This window comes from Mycteria americana, chromosome 5 (genome assembly GCF_035582795.1).
Source record: "Mycteria americana isolate JAX WOST 10 ecotype Jacksonville Zoo and Gardens chromosome 5, USCA_MyAme_1.0, whole genome shotgun sequence".
Classification (NCBI taxonomy): domain Eukaryota; kingdom Metazoa; phylum Chordata; class Aves; order Ciconiiformes; family Ciconiidae; genus Mycteria; species Mycteria americana.
This window is the reverse complement of record NC_134369.1, coordinates 38,671,633-38,684,807: the sequence shown is the minus strand read 5'-3', so window position 1 is coordinate 38,684,807 and position 13,175 is coordinate 38,671,633. Positions and strand designations below refer to the sequence as shown.

The 13,175-nt window shown below is 36.5% G+C and overlaps 1 protein-coding gene across 1 annotated transcript in view; it reads right to left on the bottom strand.

The window, feature by feature from the left end:
- LOC142410447 (formin) overlaps positions 1 to 13,175 on the bottom strand; it is a 150,370-nt gene that overhangs the window by 78,252 nt on the left and 58,943 nt on the right. Inside the window, exon 6 of the mRNA XM_075503017.1 lies at positions 3,483 to 3,570. Within this exon, the coding sequence (XP_075359132.1) occupies positions 3,483 to 3,570 (88 nt within the window). The remainder of the gene's footprint in view (positions 1 to 3,482; positions 3,571 to 13,175) is intronic.

Sequence of the window (13,175 nt, the reverse complement as noted above, 5' to 3'; positions counted from 1 at the left end):
AGCATTTCCCATTAGAAACAGAACCGAAACACCTCACTGTGGCATGAGTTGTAATATTTCAACAGCAAAGCCACACAAGTAGTCTTGAGCCACAAGTTCGTCTCTCAAGCTGTAATATTTCAGCTGAACAATGATAAGAAAAGAGAGAAGTGCAGTCATATGAAATGGAGATTACTTCTCTAAGTGTGTGCTGTTAAAGCATGTTCCTTACCTAACAGCTGATCTCCACTATTCCTTATCTCTTCTTTATAAAGGTTTTAAAAAAAGGCAGAGAAGAAGCCTTGAAAATAATCTCAAACCTATTCACAATGTGGTTATTGCTATTTGATTTTTAAATATAAATACAGATCCTATACAACATACTGAGACAGATTTTCTGTCTGCTTCTTCTGCTCAGGAAATGAATATTATTAATAGTGGTCTGATCAGAAACTATATTACCCTCTTCAGTACCAGATTCACCAATAAAATTTGTTAGTGTTCTCAGAACATTACAGCACCTAGGATTTCTCCTCCTCTCCCGCCTACCAAAAAGCTGAGTATTAGGACAGGTGCAGCATGACAATGTTAACTGTCCCTCTGCAGCATATAATACCAACACTAGCCAAAATAATTATTCAGTTTTAGGTTGTCTTCTCCCCAGACTGTACTCAGATACAGCAAGAATTTAAACTTATCTGCAAAGGATGAACTTCACTCTCTCAAACAAACATGTGTGGGAGATGCCCTTCCTGCAGTGTGGCAGCTGGCTCATTATCAAATGCAAACTGAAACATCTGGGTGCCAGATATGGTCACTTGCTTGTTTTGCACTGCTGAGCTATCTACAGAATATGCTGTGGAGCTATTTACTTTAATTTGAGAGGGTAATCCTATAGATGCAGAAATCTCACACTGTTTTAAAAAAGGATGTAATTTTTCTTGTGATTACTCTTGTTTTGCCTTCTCTAGAATTTTGCATGCATCTGTGTGCATAAGGCAGTTCATTTGAGGACAGTTTTCCTATATCTGTATTTCTGTAACTGCTACTTAAGGTAGAGTAACCGGTCCACTATACATAGACAGTAAATTCATTTGTACGTGGCTTTTCAACAAACATGGTCAGAAAAACTTGAAATAAAATTAGATATCCTTTTTTTCAATTCAACTTTCTTTTGCTTCAAGTTTCTTCATTCTCTGTTGCAAACTGCCAAAGACCATTAACTTTTCTCTTCCCTGTCTTCGCATACTGAATTATGCAATGGAAATTGGCTTGAAAAAAGGGATGAGTGCTTAATTTTCATGTTTCTTAGAGGTAGCTCTTTGTAACTTCACTTTGTTAAAAAAAAAACAAAAAACAAACTTTGACATTCATCACCCAATGATCATACACTTCTTTGGTTAGGTGTTGTCATGAGCTTTTTAGATTATGATGACCTTTTTTCATCCAGTATGTTGACGGTAGTGGTCTTCAAAGAATTTGTCTGCTGATAAGGCAGGACTGCACACAGATTTAAATTAAACAAAATACTAGGGAATAGGCACACACTAAAAGAGAAACAAGCGTAATTCTACTGTTGTCTTCATTGTAGCATGCATTTCTAAAGATCCTCCCTATAGAACAGATGTTTTCCCTTAGTCTAGTGAACTGGTTTTTTTCCCTAGATAATCTCTGCACACAGATCTTGGTTAGAGTCACTCATCCTGCTTTGTAATAGATTTCAAAAAAAAGTTCCACTAACAGCATTCCCAAATCCCGTTTGTATCTCCTAGCTGCTTCCATAAGCAAGAGGCAGCATATCCTATTGCTGCCTTGAGCAACACATGTGGTGACAGGCCAGCCATTTGCTACCTCAGAATAGAAAGGGTGATGAGTTACAAACTCTTCTTCAGTGACAGCACTTGTTTTTTGTGTCGCTCTTCTACCAACACTCTAATTTTCATTAAACTTGTAGGACTACATTAGCTATGTCTACAACTGCAAGTAGCGTAGTCTTTAGAAATGGATTTGTAGACAGCAACAGCTGGTATTGAGGATCCAATGTTCACACTATACACATTTCAGGGAGGTTTAACTATCTCTCATCTGATGCTGCGGAATTTAAAGCCTGCTACAGGTGGAGACTGCTGACGTGCTCCCAGAGCACATCTTCTCATTGAATTTAATTCTGAAGGTTGCTTGTGCACTCTGAGACTGCTCTGCATTGCTCTGCAATGCAAACACAGCAAAAGGACAACTGGTAGATTTGATTCAAAAGTGCACTGCTGATTCAAGCTAAAATGCTAGTGCACACATACCCAAACATTTGACTTATTATTTTCTCTTAAATTTGGTATAAATTGGCCAAAGTGTTTCAAAAGCTATAGAAGTACAGCAAACGACTGATAGACAGAGAGAGAGAGAGATGTTCTATTTTAGTAGAACATCACGGCGCGGAAAATAAAAATTCATGAAAACACCTCTGAAGGTACTTAAGAATACTACCCAGTTTTTATAATACAGCTGCTATCCTATCCTATGCTGCTGTAATTCCTGACAGCAAATTATTCAGACCTTTAGTAATAGCAGTTTTTTTCCATTTCATTCTGATACCTTTCACACAATACTGGCAGGCACAAAGTTATTCCTTCTTTTTGTTGTTTCCCTCCATCCCAAGAGACATCTGTAAGCCCTTGTGCTTTTACAGTGCTAGATGCTCAAAGGCTCTTCTGAAATTAATAATAATCAATGCCAGCAGCATCTCAACACCCTACCCAGTATTTGCATGTGATGGACGGAAAACAATAGCAAAAAGGAGACATCAACTTGAGTTCTTCCAGCAGTTGTTTTAAATGGTGAATATTTTCCTTTTTTTAATGTGAAAAAGAAATAAACAATATCCTTAAACAATATCTTTTTAAATCCAGAACATAAGCAGAATCTGAATTACCCCAGTGTTCTGAAAAATCTGTATTTCTCTACAGTTGTATTGGCAAACTCAGATAATTTCTACCAGTAATGGAATTTATACACTGAGTAGCCCTACGCTTTGAAAATGCCATCCAGTAATCATCTTTCTGATTGCCACATGGTAGCTGCATCAGTTTGGGATGTGCTTTTTATACTGCTAATGAAGCAAAATGTAAACATTCAACAAATACCAACTGCATGTTTGAAGCCCAAAAGATTTATATACAAACCCTCCATTTAATTTTTTTCAGTGGAGGACTTGCTTAAGAAAAAGGAGGGAACTGTAGGGGAGGAATATGAAGCAGTTTTGAGAAAACACTGTACTGAAAGTCATATGCAAACTGAAACGGTACAGAAGGAGTTGTACCTAAATTTGGTTCTGATTATTTAGGTGAAACTTTTACATATACTGGAATATACTGGAAGGATGATTCTTCTGATATCTTAAAGAAGGCTATATTCAAAGCACATTCTGTAATGTAACAAAATTCTCTGAAGGGGCTATGAGAAAATATCCATGCAAATATGATACATTAAGTGTAAGAAACTCTTACCTTGTTGAATATCCTTCATCTCCAGGTGCAAACTGGATATTAAAATTCCTACAGTTTGAGACCGTTTTCCATCCAACAATTTGATAATCTAGAAAGATGATGCAAAATGATCTGAGATCAGATGAACACTCTACAAAGGATTCATTCACATTAACTACAGAAGCTAATTTGTGAATTGAATTCAACGCCTCTCCAAACATCAAACCTTTTTATTAACTAAATGTGGTAGTAAGACCTTCATCTTATCTCTATGCTCTGCACCTTAACAAATGGCTGGATAAAGGTAAGCTTGAATTCTCACCAGGTCTAGTAAAGAACATCACCTCTTAGTTGTAGGATGCTATTAAGAAGGAAAAAAAAGGCACATCAAATATTTATTCTGGAATATACTTTCCCCCCCTTCTCCTTAAGGTGATCAGGGCAGAACTATTTAAGACACTCTGAGTACATCACAAGTTCCTTAGTTTATCTGCTAGTTTATATTTCAGTGTGAACACATTTAAGTCTATCTTTTTGACAAAGGATCAATTCCTGACCAAGGAGAATTGGAGAATTGTTTTCTTATGCCCTCTCAACACTATTTCTGGAACACTAGGGGCTACTGAAAGGATTTCTTTTACTCTTGTCTGAATGTGCTTCTTCCACACCCTTGACACTTCACAAGGTTTTGAGGATTTTGTTCACATTTTGTATAACGGACACTTGTTAGTTTAATATACTGACATTCAGCTTGTAATCGTTTCAGATGTCAGGTGGGGGGAGAAGAAAAAGGAGGGAGAGAAACCTTGAGAAAGTTATTTTGGCTGACTGAAATTAGTGATACTGATGTGGATCAGTCCATAAATAAAGTAACGAAAAGTAAACTATCAGAATTTTAGAAGTGTAGTTCAGATGTTAGAAATGTCAAAACCAAACTTCCCACAATGTTTGGACTGTTGGTATTTGTGATTTTGATTTATGTCATAAGGAAGATATGACAGCAGCACATCACAAAATGCAATAGAGACATAAGTTCTTCAAAAAAGAGAAATGTTCAGATCCAAGCAGTTGGCTTACTTCATACTGTTGATGAACAAACACTATTAAAAATACTAACTTATATGTAAAATTAGAACTAATAGCTGTTTTCCCTAAATGTATATTCCTAGTATCTGACCATATTTCATCTACATGTATCCAAATTTAATGTTAATAGTGGGGTGACACTAATATTTGGATATTTAATAATATTAAAAACTTTAAGTAATTGTTATCCCTTATCCCTGTAATATTCTTATAGATGCTCACACTACAGACAGTTAACTGACAAAATTTAAACTTACTCATACAAATGTTTCTTACTTATGTTTTATAGGATTTAGGAATATTAACTGTGCAACTACTTAGTCATTAATCTATATAAAAGTAGATTTGTAGTTGAAAAATACAGGAAAAAGAGAAATGAAGTGACATTTTCACCTGAAAATGTGAAGCTAGTTCTTATTTATGGAGTACTGAAATTGGACAATACATGAACAAGTTGGAGTACATGCTGCCTTCAACAAAGATCTGACAGATATTTTACGTCCCTGTTGTAGGGACTCAACATTTAAAGAACCTATATTAAAGTAGATGTTGCATATTTTTTGCCAAATTGGAAATAAAACCTATCCTGAGAGTTTTTTTCAGCCTATATGGACAGCACATATGCTGGGTATTAAGAAAGTAATACTATTTAAAGTGTTTTCTTCAAATGAGAAAGAATTCAGGCTCTTTATCTCCTGAGTACACAAGCAGAGATGATTTGGCTACAAGTTACCATAAATGAATACTCTGTAAGCGTCACATCCTCTTGACTGTGATTTTTCAGAGCAAATGTAAGTAACTGCTCAGTTTATCATGGTCATTTCTGAAGCTTTACATGAATTTGCTGAACTCCGCAGCACATTAACTTCTTACAGGGATAATTACAGGCTTGAGTAGTATGCAATTTGTATAGCATTCACTGACCTCCAAGGTGACCTTGTTCAGGGGCAAATTCATAGGTTGTCATAAACCCCATTAGACATGCCTAGTTTGAGGCAAAACCTTTCCAGACTATAGGCGTTGTAGACAATATGACATTTGAAATCATTCTATTAAAGTATTTTTCAGTGCTAATATATTCCCAGATATGCTCAAACTAGCTCACATTGCTAAGCAAGACTTCCTCCTTAAAAGATTAATGAAAAAATTTTAAAGAAGACCCTGTATAACTTTAAAAACTAAAACAGAGATTCATGTTTTAAAATGGCCAACTAACTGTATGTTCACATGCGTTTTAGACAAATGTACACATGGTCACAATTACCAGGCATCAAACTAGACTCAGACTACCTGAAATAGCTTCAACCAACTGAAATCTGTAACTGAAGGCTGATATTTTATTCATTAGAGAGCAAAAATGGAGCAATAAGACAACACAATAGCTTAAATTGGGCACAAAACTACTCTAAAAACACAGTTGTAATGCTGAGTACTTTTGTCATAGATTTTTAGAACCAATGTGTAACTTGAAAGATTTTGCAACAAAAATATATAATCAGTAGTAAAACAGAGAACATATTTTCAGAGATACTCATTTTGCCCCAAATTATGGTTATTCTGGGGAAGTCACTGACAGGGAATTAAATATGTGTGTGAGTTCCAAATGGAAAGGAGACACAAAAAAATCAGCACTTTTCCAGGTCATAAAAACCATAAGGCAAATAAAAGGAAAGTTTGTAAAGACTGCATTGAACTATTTAGTCTATGCTTTTAAAAGACAAATCACTGATCACCTCTCAGCATATTGGGACTTGCTTGTAGCTGGCAGTGACAGGTAAGCAGCTAAAATCCAGCTGACGCCAGCTGATGCTGCTATGCCAGCTGGCAGGGTTTGCCAGCTGCCTGCCGCTCCTCCAGACTATGAATGTATCGTTGTAATGGATGCAGCATCTTCTGGCTCAGTGACAAAATTGTGACTGCTGGTGCTAATTCATTTAATTCACTGATCCATAACTTTATTTGCTCTATGTGGTGTTCCCTGACTACTTTTTATTGTTATTAAGTTAGCTGATTTGCTGTACACAAATGCCCCTTCTACGTCTTTCAAATATTTATCATCTAATTTAAAAGTGGAGACATGCTGAAGCTCGAATACATTCATAAATTATTCTGTCATTCCCAATAAAAGGTGTTTCTCTAATGTAGCCAGAAATGTATTTCATTAAATACTATATGACAGACTTCACTGTTTTGTCTAACTGTAACGTCTACATTCTGTCCAGGACACTTACTGGTGCTGAAATCTGAAGAGATTCAGTTTACTTTAGTGATTAAAAGCTAAATCCTTCCTCCTGCTGGTGCATGGGTTCTTTCCATAATATTTAAATTTATTGAGAGAACCCATAAGCTAAAAAGCTGTCCTGCATATCTCAGTGTTTCCCTCCATTCCCACTCATTAACGTTCATGGTGAAGTCAACAGCCTGGACCCATAAGTAGTCTGCTGAAGCCCTGTTCAATCAGAGGAAGAATATCCTGCACAAGAAGCAAGTACGCACGCCCCTCAAGCCATTCTACATAAACACCCCAAGAGGTACCAATGAAATTTCAGAAGCTTAAGACTAGACATTACCTCTTCTATTCCTACCCAAAGCAGAGCCAAGTTTAACTATTTTTTCTTTAATATGGATGAACCATAGCTTTATATTTTTAAAATATTTTTAAAATATTTTAGGAGACATGTAATTCTATTTGCAATTCTATTGCATGAAAAACCCCTGCTATTTTTAGTCTTTTGCTAAAGGACAAGCAAATGGCAATTTCTCAGGATAAAACAGGAGGTAAGAAATGAGCTAGTAAGAAACTTATTTCCGTATCTTTATTCCTATCAAAACTGTAAAACCAAGACAAAGCCACAAAAATAGATATTTACCCTTTACGGATACTTTCCATATCCTACGTGACAGCAGAGCTTTGTGGTAAACAAGGAAATGCTGTATTCTTTCTTCTCAGTACAGCATAAAAAATAAGAGGAAAGTGAGAGTGCCTCGGAAGAGCACGCACTAGCATTTTACTACTTCCACTCAAGTTTGAACGCTGTTTATTATCTTATGCAGACAGCTGAAGACAGTCATTGTGTTTCAACCCTGCAAAGCTTCCAACATTTTCTGCAGTATCTGCCCTTCTTGCGGAAACACAAAATTCATTAATTGTAATTGCTCATTTAGTTAGATGGACAAAAAACTTGCTGACAGACATATCCCTTTCAGTTAAAAAAATGCAATTCACTCAAAATATTGACACTCTTCTTAAATGAGAACACATGTTAATAATTATGTGAAGTCTGTTAGAGATAATAGACAACAGAAAAGCCATTATCTTTAATGTCCTCCTGCGTCTTTGAAATGATAATCATTGCACTAAAGGGCCAAAAATGATTGATGGACTTTCATTTGGAGCATACACCTGACACAAATTACTTGACATTTACTCATTTTTTTGTAAGATGAAGACAGAGTGGCATCATAAACATCCAACTATCCTGTTTCTTGAAAAACTATAGAAAATACTTGAGTTTTTGAGGATAAGTTACTAACAAGTGCTCAAATATATAGGAAAAACTAAGGCAACTTCAAAATATGTGTAAGTCCAGCAATGGAGCTACAGAATGCACATGGAATAAATCACAGCAAAGGAATGGTCTTTTCTAAATTACCTCTTTTTCAGGCTTACAGGGTATCATAGCTTAATACATAATGAATCATGGTTTTTATTTCATTCCAAAATATATGTCCTAATTCTGCCTTTCTTCTATTTGCTACTACAAGAACAGCAGAACAGCTTTTGGTTCTGCAAATTTAACAGGAAAGGGAGAACCTATGGCTTGAAAACAATTATGTGTGCTTATCAGCTTAAAAATGTGCATGGATAGGTACAGACAAGAAATGTTAACAGTTTAGAATGAATGAAAGCAAAATTGTTTGCATGTAAAACTTCAGTCCTTCATCTGACATGAAAACATCTATAGAAGACTTTCAGAGTCTGGGAAAGATGTTAGATCCTTCAAATTATATTCAAACCTATTGAAAGCTGAGTTCTTTTAAAAATAACTGACGGGGTTTTTTCCAGAAAAATAGCTTAGAGTTTTAATATGCTAATTATTTTCAGTTTTCATTGTTTTCATAAACAGCTATGGACCTTAATAGTACTGTATTGAATCTACTTACAGTTGAACATTTTTGGTACATAAAACTTTATAGTTGAAGCCCACTTACAATTTCACCAATGTAACTTAGAATATGTTTTTTTAAATAAACCGTACGTTCCTAGACAAATGCTTTAATGCGAGTGTTAGTGGATAATACAATAGGTGCAAAAATCACATGTCCAGAATGCTACAACTGAAATCTAAGCATAAGAAAATGTAGAAATGATGATGAAAACAGCCTAGATTAACAGTTGCACTTTCACAAGCATGTCAGTGATACTTTAAAAATAGGAGTTAAAAATAAGAGTCATATTCAAAAGGCATTTAAAGTCTAAATGTCCAATAGAATCAATACCTAAATTGAAGTTATATACTAAAATAACCTGATGGATCTAGCCCTTTTTTTCTTCTTGATTTCCAAGAAGCTGTAACTTCTAAGTAATTTTGAAAGTGGGACCAACTATGTGCAGTTGAAAAAGCTTAACTAAAGACCACAACACCTTACATGACATAAATACTTTTAGATCCCATGTATATTGCCAAGCTGCATCATACCAGTAACTTACGTATTTAGATTAAGCTAACTGAATTAGCCAAAACCAGAGAGGAATGTATTTGATTTATATTCAAAGGCACAAGAGCGGGCTGTCCCCAGGTGCCGAAAGATGAGCTGGCAGGGAAGAAGACCGGCCTGGCTGAATACAGAGCTTTGGCTAGAACTCAGGAAAAAGAGAAGAGTCTACGACCTTTGGAAGAATGGGCGGGCAACTCAGGAGAACTACAAAGGTGTAGCGAGGTTGTGCAGGGAGAAAATTAGAAGGGCCAAAGCTGAGCTAGACATCAATCTGGCTACTGCCGTAAAAGACAACAAAAAACACTTCTTCAAATACATTAGCAGCAAAAGGAAGGCTAAGGAGAATCTCCAGCCCCTAGTAGATGGGGGAGGGAACACAGCGACCAAGGATGAGGAAAAGGCTAAGGTACTTAACACCTTCTTCGCATCAGTCTTTAATAGGAAGACCAATTGTTCTCTGGTTACCCAGCCCCCCAAGTCAGAAGATAGGAACAGGGACCAGAATGAAGCCCCCATAATCCAGGAGGAAATGGTTAGTGACCTGCTACACCACTTAGACACTCACAAGTCTATGGGGCCAGACGGGATCCACCCAAGAGTACTGAAGGAACTGGCAGAAGTGCTCACCAAGCCGCTTTCCATCATTTACTAATTACATCATTTAATATTTACATCATTTCTATCATTCAGTTCAACAAGGCTAAGTGCCAGGTCCTGCACTTGGGCCACAACAACCCCATGCAACGCTACAGGCTTGGGGAAGAGTGGCTGGAAAGCTGCCCAGCAGAGAAGGACCTGGGAGTGTTGGTTGACAGCTGCCTGAATATGAGCCAGCAGTGTGCCCAGGTGGCCAAGAAAGCCAATGGCATCCTGGCTTGTATCAGAAATAGTGTGGCCAGCAGGACAAGGGGAGTGATCGTGCCCCTGTACTCGGCACTGGTGAGGCCGCACCTCGAATGCTGTGTTCAGTTTTGGGCCCCTCACTACAAGAGAGACATTGAGGTGCTGGAGCGTGTCCAGAGAAGGGCAACGAAGCTGGTGAAGGGTCTGGAGCACAAGTCTTGTGAGGAGCGGCTGAGGGAGCTGGGGTTGTTTAGCCTGGAGAAAAGGAGGCTGAGGGGAGACCTTATTGCTCTCTACAACCACCTGAAAGGAGGTTGTAGAGAGGTGGGGGTCGGTCTCTTCTCCCAGGTAACAAGGGATAGGACAAGAGGAAATGGCCTCAAGTTGCGCCAGGGGAGGTTTAGACTGGATATTAGGAAATTTTACTTCACTGAAAGGGTTATCAAGCATTGGAACAGGCTGCCCAGGGAAGTGGTTGAATCACCATCCCTGGAGGTATTTAAAGGACGTTTGGATGAGGTGCTTAGGGACGTGGTGTAGTGATGGTCTTGGTAGTGTTAGGTTTACAGTTGGATGTGATGATCTTAAAGGTCTTTTCCAACCTATAGGATTCTGTGATTCTGTGATATTCAGGCGTTAATTAACTTATTTATTTTTGCCCAGTAACTTCAACTTTGCCTGCCGGTAATTCAACCACTTCAAAACTATCCTAAGAAATAAATCCCACTCCTTCTATACATTATTTATCCATCCAGAATCTCTGGGAAAGTCAGGATGCAAGCCATAGTCTCTTTTCCGTGTCACAGATATCACATCCAAAAAATCACTGCATTGTGTTATTTTGTATAAGATTGTAATGCTTTTAGTCTTACACTTCTAAAGCATTCTTATGAGAGAAGAATTACATTTATTAATTCTTAAATATATTACACACTATTTTGCTCTAATATTGGGACATAACTAATATATTCATCTAGACGGTAAATTCTCCTCATGCAGAAAAGATAAATTCTACTTTCAAGACATAAGACCTAAAAAACTAGAATATTTCTTTTGGTCATTACCTACATAATACTGTAGAACTTTCATCTACAAGATTGCATATATGCAGAGCAGATAAATGCAGAAGAATAAGGGATTCCTGAAATATTTTAGAGGAGGTAGAGTTGGAAAAAAAATAAGAGGTTCTTCCAAAGCTGCTAAATTTTCCAAAGGAGTGCATGATTGAAGAAGCATGAGCAGCCACACGCTTTGCAGAGCTTCTAAGCCCAGATAAGCATTACCATAAGAAAATTCAAGAATATATAAGTGTACCAGAAGGGTACATCTGACCTTCATTTAAACTATATTATTTTCACATTGTATCACTATCAAGTGAATGTACTATATTTTTCCAAAATAAGTTAACATATGCCTAAAAATAAATAAAATCACACTCTGTGCAGTCCTTTAAGAAGTTATATTACCATTGCTGCTGGAAGGCTCTTAGCTTCCCCTCTTTTTTTCCCACATACTGGTTAGAATACCTTATTTTTTAATAACTGCATTTCAAATTCTAATAATTTCATCCTCATGTCAGGATGATAGCCTCTAGAAACTAGTGTAACTCAATTAATAAGCCATTTTCTGGCAGGCATGAAAGCAATGAATTTGGGAATCATCAAAGTGCTTCCATTCTGGAAAAAAGGATAGCCAGCTGTTTCCATCCATAGGACAATGGGCAGAAAGTGGACTTTATGCCTTTTAATTGAGTAATAGAATCATGATGTTGGAAAGGCACTCAAGATGTCATCCAAAGCATTTCTGCACTTCAAGACAGTATCAATTATATGTGTATCATTCCAAACAAATTTTCTTAAAGATCTCCCAATACAGAAACACAATTTCCCTAGCCAAAATTGTTCTGCATTCCTTTGGTATCATCACTCTTAGAAAGCTTTTCATAATTTTTCTTTGCAGCAGCTGCATGCACTTGATGACACTTACTGTGTGTCCCAATCAACCTTCTCTTTTCTAGACTAAACAATCATAATAATTCAATTCTTTTCTCAGAGACTACTTCTACACTTTTCATCATTCTCACTCTTCTTGACTCTTTACAGTTAGTAAAAATTTTTAATGAAGGGCTGTAGTATCTAAATCTAGATGCAGTTCTTAACTGAGACATGGCAATGAAGTATTGCGAGCAATACTTCTATTGATCTATCAGTTTTGTTTTTCCTTTTTAGTAGTACCAAAATTGGATAATTCATGTTCCTCTTGTAAACCGTTATAATCCCAAGATCCTTTCTGCTAAACTATTACCTAGTCAGTTAGCCAGTTGTACCCCATCTTATTTTTAGGTAGCTGAATATCCTTAACTATATCAACCTTGTGGTTAACTGTATTAGCTTTGTGCTTATCCCTATCTTTCAGACCATATCTCTGATACATGAAAGCTTTCTAAAGGGTCTGCTCCAGTAAATTTGAAGCCTCTCACAACTAGGTGGGGGCTGCAGAGTTAATATTCCATTATCCAGGTCATAAATGAAAATACCAAGGTAACCAGACCCAGCATAGATGCCCACAGAACCCTCAATGTATTCTCCTATTTTGACACTGAGTATATGTATGAGTATAAATATATTCTATATTATAAATATTTATTTCATAAATTATATATTATATTGTAAGTACATTATATAAGAATATAAATATATATTCATATAAATATATACTAATATAAATATATACTCAGAAGTTTCCCTTCTGATCATAACTTGCCAAATAGTACTGGAAAACAGACCATCCATTCCATTTATGTAGGACAAGGTTTAGATATTTCTGGCTGAAAATGGCAGATTTCTATCAGCTGTAAGCAACAAAAACACAGCATACAGTGAATATTTTAATCTGTGTTGCCATAAGGTGTCTACTATGTGGACAAATGGGTAAGAATAGAACAAAGTGAAATTTCTATAGGCTTAATGTGATGCTTTCCACAGAAGCATTCATTTCACGGGCTAAACATACAGATTATTCTGACCGGTTTCACAAAAATAATAATTCTGAAAATAAATTGAATAA